Here is a 10,680-nt window from a genome sequence, read left to right on the forward strand (position 1 = left end):
GCTCCAACAATCCGCCCGCCTCAGCCTCCCAGAGTGCTAGGATTACAGGTGTGAGCCACCATGCCCAGCCTTTAGTTTCTTTTATAAACACCATTAAAATACCAGTAATTTATTTCAACTGCCCCACAGGTGAATCTCCTTACTTGGGCTACTGTAGACTTGCTCTATTATAAAAACAACTCCCTTTTAGAACAGGGGAAAACAAAGTATTTGGCTGTTAAATATATTCTCAAACCCAGAGGCCATTACGTTGGGAGTAAATTTGTAGTTGTTATGTTTCCTTGTTGTTTGGTTCCACTGAACCCATAGCTAAAATCACCCCAAAAGCAGTGTCAGGGGAGTTCCCACAAGGGGGTGTCCCAAACCATCCCAGGATGGGGCAGGTTGGGATTCCAAAGAAAGGGGTGATCGGTCCACAGCACTTACTAGGGAAACTCAGAGTGCTGCAGCGATCCCCATGACGGACAGTGAGAGAAAAGGGGTGCTCTATCCAGGTACGTCTGCAGGCAGGGGGTCAGAGTATGGAGTTTATATGAGAGTGTTAGGAATTTGGCTCAGGGCTGGGGACAGTTTCTTTCAGTGCTTTAGGCAACAACCTAGATACCTTTAATCAGGGCCTGGGAATGTTCAAGGTCCCAGTTTGGGTTCTGCCTGCTGGGAAAAACCTGCAGTTGGCTGGGTTACGAGTGGTCAAGGCACTCTGTGATTTTCAGTCAGGACACAGAAAGAAGGTAGGGGGAACCAGGGGACCATACGCTGTGAATAAGAAAATACTCTTTTTCGTCTTCCTTCTCTGGAGTTTCCTAAATGATTGCTGGCACCTAGGATATTATAATCCTGATTCGAACAATTAAACTGGTAGATGAGTTGCAGTCAGCTTCATAGTTCACCTCTGAGGCCTCTTGGCTAACGTATACATTGGTAACTTCAGAGTGGAGAGACTTGCAGACCTGTCTCTAGTGAGAGGACAACTGAGAATGTCACCCCTGATGGGCAGTCATGTGAAGAGCATTATACATTACCTTTTTTTTTTTCTGAGAGAGTCTTGCTCTGTTGCCCGGACTAGAGTGCATCATCATAGCTCACTCCAACCTCAAACTCCTGGGCTCAGGCCATCCTCCCGCCTCAGCCTCCCAAAGTGCTAGGATTACAGGCGTGAGCCACTGCACCCAGCCTTACATTACCTCCTGACTCTGTTAAAAGACTCAGCAGAGGACTGTGTCCAGAGTCGGTACTCAATGAATTTAAAAATAAATAGCATCTTTGGTTTACCATTGGTTGCAAAGAAAGAAGTATGGAAATCTGACAGGCTGCCAGTTAGGCAGCTTACCCACAGGAAAATTTCCTCCAGGCTCCTCTTGGAGAGCGAGTAGAATCCAGAACACACCATGCACTTAGTCTGTTTCCCAAAGGTCCGAGCCTGACAGTTAAAGATGAATGAAGGAATTGGAGTCTTCTGAAGATGCAGATTTTGGTTTATTTCATGACTGTAGAGTGTATTAGTGTGAAATATATTTCTTTAAAAATCATCAACCCAGTTCCATCACTGATGGTTTGATTGTCCAGGAAAGGAGGAGCCCCAGCCTGGTCCGCACAACACAACCTCTGCGGCTGGTGCAACGTGTAATCCTCGTGCTGCGAAAGGTGAGGCAGTCTCCTCGCGCTGACACAGCTCCTGTGTCCCCAGTGCCTGCCTTTGTTCTCGTGCCTGGCTGCGCTGGGCTTTCTCAGTTAATCCCAAAGGCAGAGAATCTAAATGTCAGATTCTTTCTGGACATTTTGATCTTCAGTTTGTCACAGCAGCTCTAGGGCTAAGAGACAGTTCAATTCAACCTAATTCTTACAAAAGTGAATCTGAGAAGCAGGACTAGCTCTACGAGTTAAAGCAAGGCTCAGACTCCTCTTAGCCCCTCCGTGGCCCTGGGAATGCCCTAGCAGACTGAGGTAGACGAAAAGAAGGGACTTGAATTTGTATGACCTGAACTCAAGTCCCAGCTAAAATTTTTACTTGCTAGCTTGTGGTGGGTCCCTCAATCTCTCTAAGCCTTGGGTCCCTCATTTGTCACTCATATACTGCCTTAGAGGAAGGGAGGTCCATCTGCCAGTGTGCCGGACGAGCTCATACAACCTCTGAACACTCTGGACTGCTGCACAAGAGTATGGAGGTTTGTGGTACAGGAGGAGGAAACAGAAAAGCAATGAGAGTAGTATCAAAGAAAGGAAGGGTGAAAAGTTGAAAAGAAAAAGGCAGCGTGGAGAGATGGAGCCAACAGCAGCACGAGGGTCCCTGGCACCATTGCTGGGTAGGGTCAGGGCTTAGATGATATCGGTGGTTGGGTTGACGTGCCCTCTGAACTTTACAGAGAACAGAGCTGGTCATCAAACCCAGCCTGGAGCCAGTCATAGGAAAAGGAAATCAGTATTCAGACTGATTATCATGACAACTACCATTTGCGTGATTCTAATCTACAGGATCACTTTTAAAGCTTCTAAATCTTCATCTCCTCTCCGGACAGGAGGCAGGCTGTTGAGCCCCACCCTGGACCAGGTCATATCTTCCTTAAGCCACAGAAAACTTGAACCAGGTGGTGTGGTTGTACTCCTCACCAGGCCTCAGCAGCACAGGAGGGAAGTGGGGCTGTGAAGGGGAAAACAACACAGGTTACACCTTGCCAGCCATTACCCATTCAGGGCCTGTTGTTTTTTTGTTTTTGTTTTTTTAAGACAGAGTCTCATTTTGTCATCCTGGGTAGAGTGCAGTGGTGTCATCATAGCTCACAGCAACCTCAAACTGCTGGGCTCAAGTGATCCTCCTGTCTCAGCCTCCCGAGTAACTAGGACTACAGGTGTGTGCCACTATGCCCGGATAATTTTTCTATTTCTTTTTTAGTAGAGACGGGGTTTCACTCTTGCTCAGGCTGGTTTCGAACTCCTGAACTCAAGCAATCCTCCCACCTCGGCCTCCCAGAGTGCTAGGATTACTGGCGTGAGCCACCGCGCCCTGCCCCAGGACATGCTTCTGCACTGGTCTCTAGGCCAGTGTTGTAGGGACCGGTGCCAGTGTGGGAACTGCTTCTTATTGCTTTGCAGTGAGAGAATGAACTTGAGCTAGAGTGGAAAACCTACATTACCAAGCACACTTTGTCAAAGTAAGATGTTCTTGATGAAGGAAGCAGAGTGTTGATTTACATTTTGGTGCAACCTGTGAGCTTCTTATCATGAGCTGGCACTTTTAGGAGCATTATTCTAGGTAATAGCTAGAAAAGAAAGTTAGGAGGGAGAAAAAAGGAAGAAAAGATATGGAGGATCTGCTTAAAAGTGTGGTTGCAGAAAATAGAAGGTATTGATAAGGAGAAACATTAAAGGCTTGGAAAGCACAAAATGTGAGCTTTTCTCTTAACATGTAAATGCCACACCATGGGTTGGCATGACTTGACTATGGGTTTTCTGTGTTTATCATGAGTTGGAGAAAAGAACAAACATGGACTTTTGAATCATATGTGACTTGAGTGTTGTGACCTCTGTCATACAGTGTGACCTTGACACAACACCAGTGTGACAAGTCAGCCTGTGGCTTTACCTGATTGACTGCATCAGGCCAGTTCTGGGTCTCCAGGCAGAACCCCGAGTGCTTGGGATAGACGGCGCCACTCTTGCCCTTCAGTGTGCCATCCAGGAAGTTGCCCGTGTAAAACTGGACCCCCGGCTGGGTGGTGTATACTTCCAGCACTCGCCCGCTGCCAGCATGATGCACCCTGGGGGTAAAGACGAACCACATGTGAGTCCCGGGCAGAAAAGCAGGCAGGGAGGCAGCTCTGAGTCGGGAATCAGACCTAGCCTCGGAGCAGGGACAAGACGTAAGGAGGGGATGAAGGTAGGAAGAACACGACGGAAAATTCTCCTGGGCTCACAGGTGAGGCCTGAGCAGGTGGCTTTGGAGATCCTTAATAACAGCTTTTCATGCTGATCTTGGCTTCTTTGGAGAATGGCAAAACAGACTCACCCAAGCCAGCAGGGGAGGAGGGTGGGAGGGAGCAGTGAGGTTAGAGAGAAGCAGTTTAGGGTCCTGGAGGGGCTGACATTCTTTTTCATAAAGAGCAGGAGCTCTCTGCTTGACCTGGCAAAACAACCAGCCCTGTCTTATGAAAGCGAAGAGATGCTTTTCTGCATTAAACTGTCCCCTTCCCTGGGGCTTCAGCAGGCTCTTTTCCAGTCAGGTCTCCCCCTAGAACAGTCCGCTGTGGGTTTCTCTTTTTTCTATTTTTTTTTTTTTTAGTAGAAATGGGGTCTCGCTCTTGCTCAGACTGGTCTCGAAGTCCTGACCTCAAGAGATACTCCCGCCTTGGCCTCCATAGTGCTAGGATTACGGGCGTGAGCCACTGTGCCCGGCCCCACTGTGGGTTTCCATTAGATTCACTGTGCCTTTTTTTTTTTTTTTTAAAGGGCCTCTACAGGCCAGGCGCGGTGGCTCACGCCTGTAATCCTAGCTCTCTGGGAGGCCGAGGCTGGAGGATTATTTGAGCTCAGGAGTTCGAGACCAGCCTGAGCAAGAGCGAGACCCAGTCTCTACTAAAACAATAGAAAGAAATTAGCTGGACAACTAAAAATATATAGAAAAAATTAGCCGGGCATGGTGGCGCATGCCTGTAGTCCCAGCTACTCGGGAGGCTGAGGCAGGAGGATCGCTTGAGCCCAGGAGTTTGAGGTTGCTGTGAGCTAGGCTGATGCCATGGCACTCTAGCCTGGGCAACAGAGTGAGATTCTGTCTCAAAATAAATAAATAAATAAATAAGAAGAAGAAAAATAAAGGGCCTCTACAGAGGTGAGTTCCTACTCAGTCCTGTACTTGGTGTCAAAGGGATGTAGATAAAAAAAGGCCTGGGTCTTACTGTCTCACTGAGAGGTAAAACATGCGCAAAATAGTTAAAACATCCCCACCACATGCGATCAACCAAGAGGTTCAGGGAAAGATGCTTGGGAAGAAGAGGGCCAGGATTTGAGTGAGTGGGGAGAAGGCAAGAGGATCTCTGCAGTGGAGGTAGCGGGGAGAGGAATGTGGGAGACACAGAGGAGAAACACCGCTGGGCCCTGGCGCTGGGGCTCCGAGGCAGAGGAGGGTTTTGGAGTTCTATTTGAAGTCGCTATTAGGGGTTGAACCATTTTCTCTGCTTAACTTAATATCCATTTATTCTACAACCATTAACCGATCATTTGCTAGTGCCAAGTATGGCATTAGGTGTTCAGGTAGAGGCAGGACTTTACAAAGGGCTCTGGAAGCTCAGTGAAGGCAGAAGTGACTTCCTTCCTCCAGGAAGAATTAGGGCTTCTAACAGAAAATGGGCCTCAAAGAACAGGCAGAGGCCACGCATGGTGGCGCACCTGGAATCCCAGCTACTTGGGATGCTCGGTGTGAGGATGAGAGGATCACTTGGGCCCAGGAGCTCAAGACCAGCCTGGGCAAATAGCATGGGATGTGGTACTTGGTCCCCTGTAACAGAGTAAATGCCACTGATCTGGCCAGAGGAAAAGCTCCTCAAATAGGAGTTGGTGCCTCTTCTTCTCTACAGAGGCAGGAAGTGAAAAGTACCTGACCTTGCACAAAAATGCTTTTCTTTAGATCCCTTCAGACAGAAATTGTGGTCAAAACCATTGAGGTGGAATGCCTGCAGGTGTTTTCCAAGTTCCACTGGCTTTCTCAGGTCAAACGCAGTTCCTTGCACTGGAGCAACTTCTCCTGGTGGGAAGAGGCAGAAAACAAAGGTGATAAATACCCAAATCCAATCTTTATATACAGCGTCCAAAAACCCACTGGTTCGACCCTCTCAGCCTTCATTTTCATTTGTAAAAGAGATGGAGTCCGGATCCTAAGAAGGAGAATGAATTATCAGACTTCCTTAATGAGAATATGCTACTGACTGCAAAATGCAGTAGCTATAACATTCAGAGTCATTTAAGTGTGAAAGTCACACGTAACTTCCATTAGATGATGGCTGTCCTAATCACCCAGTGATGACCTTGTTGACATTTCTTGCTTCAGTGCTGAAATATCCCCAGGCTCATAACCAAGGATTAGCACCCTGCATGGCTAAGCAGACACTAAAGAGTCCTGAGATTAATGGTTCTTAAACAATTTGGGGCCATTATTAGCTAAAGGGACATTGGCAACCACCCTACCCCATTACTTCCCCTAGTAGCCAGTGGACACACTCAAACTACAGCAGGAGCTACTAGTAAGAATGCTGGACCACATGAGTTAACTGGGACAGTCCCAGGCAAATCAGGATGGATGACCATGCCACTGTATGCCAACTTCAATTCAGTACTTTGAATGAAAGCTTTGAGTCTCCACGAGCAATTCCTGGAAGAATTATAGTCTGGCAAACACTGCTTCCTTCTGGTGTATAAGCCAGCTTCCTCAAGTTTAAGTGCAGTCTATTCTGTCTTATCAAGGTGGGCCATCCTGGGCCTCTTCACAATGATGTGGTGGGTGTCAGTTCTGAGGGAGGACAGCGCAGTGTGGGGACCCTCAACTCTTGAAGGACAAAACATAGAAGCGACCTGGACAGGTCTTCTGGCTTGGTGGTCATCACACAACCAATGCCCAGTCTCAAACATCCCTTCATGGTAAAACTCAAGGGTGTCAGGACCAGAAGGTTCTCAGAGCTCCTCTGGTCCAAACTGCTCATGTAACAGATGAGGAAACCGAGACACACATAACTTGATATTATTAAACAACCTATGATGTGGATATACTCAATTGTATAATCTTATCAATTTAAGACACTCATTTTCATATTTTAAAATCTGTGAAATCATATCATGATTTAACTGGCAGAGGTTTTTCTTTCTTCATGGCACATAAAATAATGGCAAACTTTATTTATAACTGGTGGCATCTTAGAGTTGATAAAATATGTAAAAATAGTGTGCCACATTTTCTGTTCTAGTAAAACCACTAAAGAAGTAATCAGGGGTTTAAGGGAGAAAAAGAGGAATCGAGATGACTTTGTGAGTCATTTCAACTGGAGATTCAAGGGAGAGAGAATTTCTCAATAGATAATCCTCTTGCTATGCTTGCCTGAAGGCTATAATGTGGGTTTTATATTCTTCTGAAAATAGAGCCATTTTGCTTTACCACCTTTCATTCTCTTCCTAACTCGCAGTTCTATTCTTCCCTAGATGCTAGGCCAAACCATTTCAAGCAAGGGACACAAATATTTTGGATTTAGCTCAGTTAAGAAAGCCCAGACAATGTGAAGAAGGCCACAGAGCAAGGCCCCATTCCTTCCTCCCCTCGGAGTGTGTTCTCAGAATGTGTTGGTGCCAGGGCAATGGACCGGGGGCCATTCACTCAGTCACTTTTTGGCTCCAACAACATTTATTAAACATCGACTGTGTGCCAGGCACTCCGATAGCCAGGAAAACTGCGTAGATGAATGAGACATGGAACCTGCCTTTAAGCTGCTTGTAGTCTAGAGGAGGAACCAGACACAAGCAACTCATAAGCACAGAGTGTGACCAGTGCTCCAGCAGAGACACAGCTGTGAGAAGGAAGACCAGCAGTGTGTCTGGGCTGGCTTAGGTGTGGCAGACTGGGGAGGTTTCATGGGTGAAGTCACAGTGGTTGAGCTGAGGCTCAAAGTGCAATCATATTACACTGAATGGATGAGGAAGGTCAAAGGACATTCCACGTGAAGGAAACAGTTTGAGTACAAGGCGACAGGGCGTGTATGTAGGGGTAAGTGCAGAATGCCTCAGATGAGGCAAGAAAGAGGAAATAAGTTAGATTATGAAGTCACTTCTCTGAGCCTGGGCTCTTCATCAGTACAGTGAAGTTGGATCATTGACTCCCCACCACCTGCCCACCGTTCTTCCTGAAGAATTCTTTATTTCAGAGGCAATCTTTTTAGAAGCTCAATATATAAAACATATGTTTATGTTATATATATCTATGCACATGTATACAGTTGCCCTCCATATCTGTGGGTTTCACATGCATGGATTCAACCAACTGTAGATTGAAAATACTTGGGAAAAAACAAAAAAAACAAATACAACAATAAAAATAATACAAATTAAAAAAACAACATAGCATAACAATTATTTACATAGCATTTATGTTGTATTGGGTATTATAAGTAATCTAGAGATGATTTAAAGTATATGGAAGGAAGAGCACAGGTTATATGTAAATGCTATGCCATTTTATATCAGGGACTTGAGTATCCTCAGAATTTAGTGTCTGTGGGGGTCCTGGAGCCAATCCCCCATGGATACTGAGGGATGATTGTATATATAAAACATACATTCATGTATACAATATAAAATACATATATATAAAAGACAGAGTTATTCTAGCTGAAGCCAGTGTAGGCTCTGAGCAGCTCAGGTGGAAAATCCCCAGATAAGATGATTCACTTCAGTGAGGTTCAATTCGCCCCCTAAAATTATGGCCCACCCAGGAGTGAGTAACAGCCAGGTCCTAGAACTTTGCATCAAGTTCAAAGAATCCCAAGTTCCTCTGTGTCAGGCCAAATCGCTCCAGCTCATTTTTTCTTGAGGAGGAAAGAGGCTCAGTTTCAGAGCCTTAAAAGGATGATACAGTGTAGTCTTTTTTTTTTTTTTTGAGACAGCCTCTCTCTGTCATCCCAGCTAGAGTGCATGCAGTGGCATCATCACAGCTCACTGAAACCTCACACTCCTGGGCTCAAGCAATCTTCCTACCTCAGCATCCCTAGTAGCTGGGACTACAGGTGCGCGCCACCAAGCCCAGCTAATTTTCTAATTTTTGTAGAGACAGGGGTCTCACTATGTTGCTCAGGCTGGTCTCAAATACCTGGGCTCAAATGATCCTCCCACCTCAGCCTCCCACAGTATTAGGATTACAGGTGTGAGCCACTGCACCTGGCCACAGTTTAGTCTTTCATAAAAAGTTTTTTTATTGTCCCAGAGCTGTCTTATATATTTTAAAGGTAAGTACAAATGTAAGGAGGTTAACATACTCTTTTAGGATGATAATTATTTTTTCCTTTCATGTGGTCAGATGGAGAAATTTCAGGAATTGGTTCCTACTATTTCTGGAGAGAGACATAGCATGCAAAGTAGGGCTGAAATCTTAGGAGGCTAAGAAAAATCAGGAAGTTGTACTCTACCATTAAAAGAATTAAATAAGTAAAGGAGAAACAACTGTTAGCCATTTAAAGTGTTTGGTTCTGCTTTTGTGGGTTCCTAAATGCTGAAAGGAAAAAAATCTATCTGGGCAAAAGAGGACATCCTTAAACTCAGAGCTGCTATTAAGAAATGGAGTCCTCCTGCATGTGAGGACTGGGGTGCTAAGTTCACATACAGCTTTAGGGGTGCCTGGGTACAAAGCACCTGAGAGAGACATAGAGGCCCAGGCAACACCATCCTGGTGTCTGGGTGTCGACTGTTCAACCAGGGAAATTTGGGAAGCACACAAAAAAATCCTTGCTGTTTTACCAGAGTTACCTTTAGGAGAAATTAAGTCATATTCTTTTTGAAAACATCCTTGAAAAGCATCTATTTCCTTCACCCTGATTCTTCTTTAAAAAAAAAAAAAGAACTTGAATAGGTAATGTCTGCACATGTGATCAATTTAAGTGGTGAATCATGTAAACAGTACAGAATACTACATAATGAAAGAATCTCTCTCTTGGTTCCCCACATATCCAGTTGCCTTCAACAGAAGCAGCCACTGTTACTGGTTTCTCCTGCCCCTTCCAGATATACTACTAAGACATCCAAGGATCTAAATGTATATTCACAAACACACACAAGTCTAGTAGCCTGTCTCCCCCTTGATATTTTCACTCAATATATCTTAGAAGTTGTTTCTAAATTTATTCCTGGGTATTTCATTAGACAACTCTATATGCTCTTGTATTTTTTCTATTTAGAAATTTATTTTCAAGGTGTCACAATTGCAAATTTATATTTTCCTAGAAAATCACCCAGTTCTCTACATTACTCTCATATTTATTTGTAAAGTGTTAAGCAAAAAAAAAAAAAAAATCATTTGTGGTTCTTTAAATTTCATCTGTCTGTGCTTATTCCCTTTACTAATTTCTGATTTTGTGTGTGGAATAGGTTAGCTAATGCTTTACCTATTTTACGTTTTTTTCCCCACCTCCAATGAAGTAGCTCTTGGATTTATTTATTAGCACTACATTTTCCTCCTTTTCAAAATCATAATTTCTGCTTGTATTTTTATTAATTTCTTTCTGGTGTTCTTTTGGGTTTTTTAAAATTCTTTTCAAGTATCTTGCATTAGATGCCTAATGCATTTATTTTCACACTTTCTTGATTAATGTAGGTATTTAGGGCTAAAATTTTATTTTCTTCTTTAGTTTTATTTTTAATAGACACATACTAATCGTACATATTTATGGGGTACTGTGTGATGTTTTTCTTTTTTTTGAGACAGAGTCTCACTCTGTTGCCCTGGCTAGAGTGAGTGCCGTGGCATCAGCGTAGCTCACAACAACCTCAAACTCCTGGGCTCAAGCGATCCTCCTGCCTCAGCCTCCCGAGTAGCTGGGACTACAGGCATGCGCCACCATGCCCGACTAATTTTTTCTATATATTTTTAGTTGGCCGATTAATTTCTTTCTATTTTTGGTAGAGACGGGGTCTCACTCTTGCTCAGGCTGGTGTCGAACT

The 10,680-nt window shown here is 44.5% G+C and overlaps 1 protein-coding gene across 1 annotated transcript in view; it reads right to left on the reverse strand.

The window, feature by feature from the left end:
- Positions 1–2,435: 2,435 nt before the first annotated feature.
- GALM (galactose mutarotase (aldose 1-epimerase)) overlaps positions 2,436–10,680 on the reverse strand; it is a 95,946-nt gene continuing 87,701 nt past the window's right edge. The window contains exons 5-7 of the mRNA XM_012653868.1: positions 5,593–5,734; positions 3,581–3,755; positions 2,436–2,638 (exon numbers count right to left, since the gene is read on the reverse strand). Coding sequence (XP_012509322.1) covers positions 2,561–2,638; positions 3,581–3,755; positions 5,593–5,734 — 395 coding nt within the window. The 3' untranslated portion in view covers positions 2,436–2,560. The remainder of the gene's footprint in view (positions 2,639–3,580; positions 3,756–5,592; positions 5,735–10,680) is intronic.

The sequence above is a fragment of the Propithecus coquereli genome, unplaced genomic scaffold, assembly GCF_000956105.1.
Source record: "Propithecus coquereli isolate 6110/MARCELLA unplaced genomic scaffold, Pcoq_1.0 Scaffold43, whole genome shotgun sequence".
NCBI lineage: Eukaryota > Metazoa > Chordata > Mammalia > Primates > Indriidae > Propithecus > Propithecus coquereli.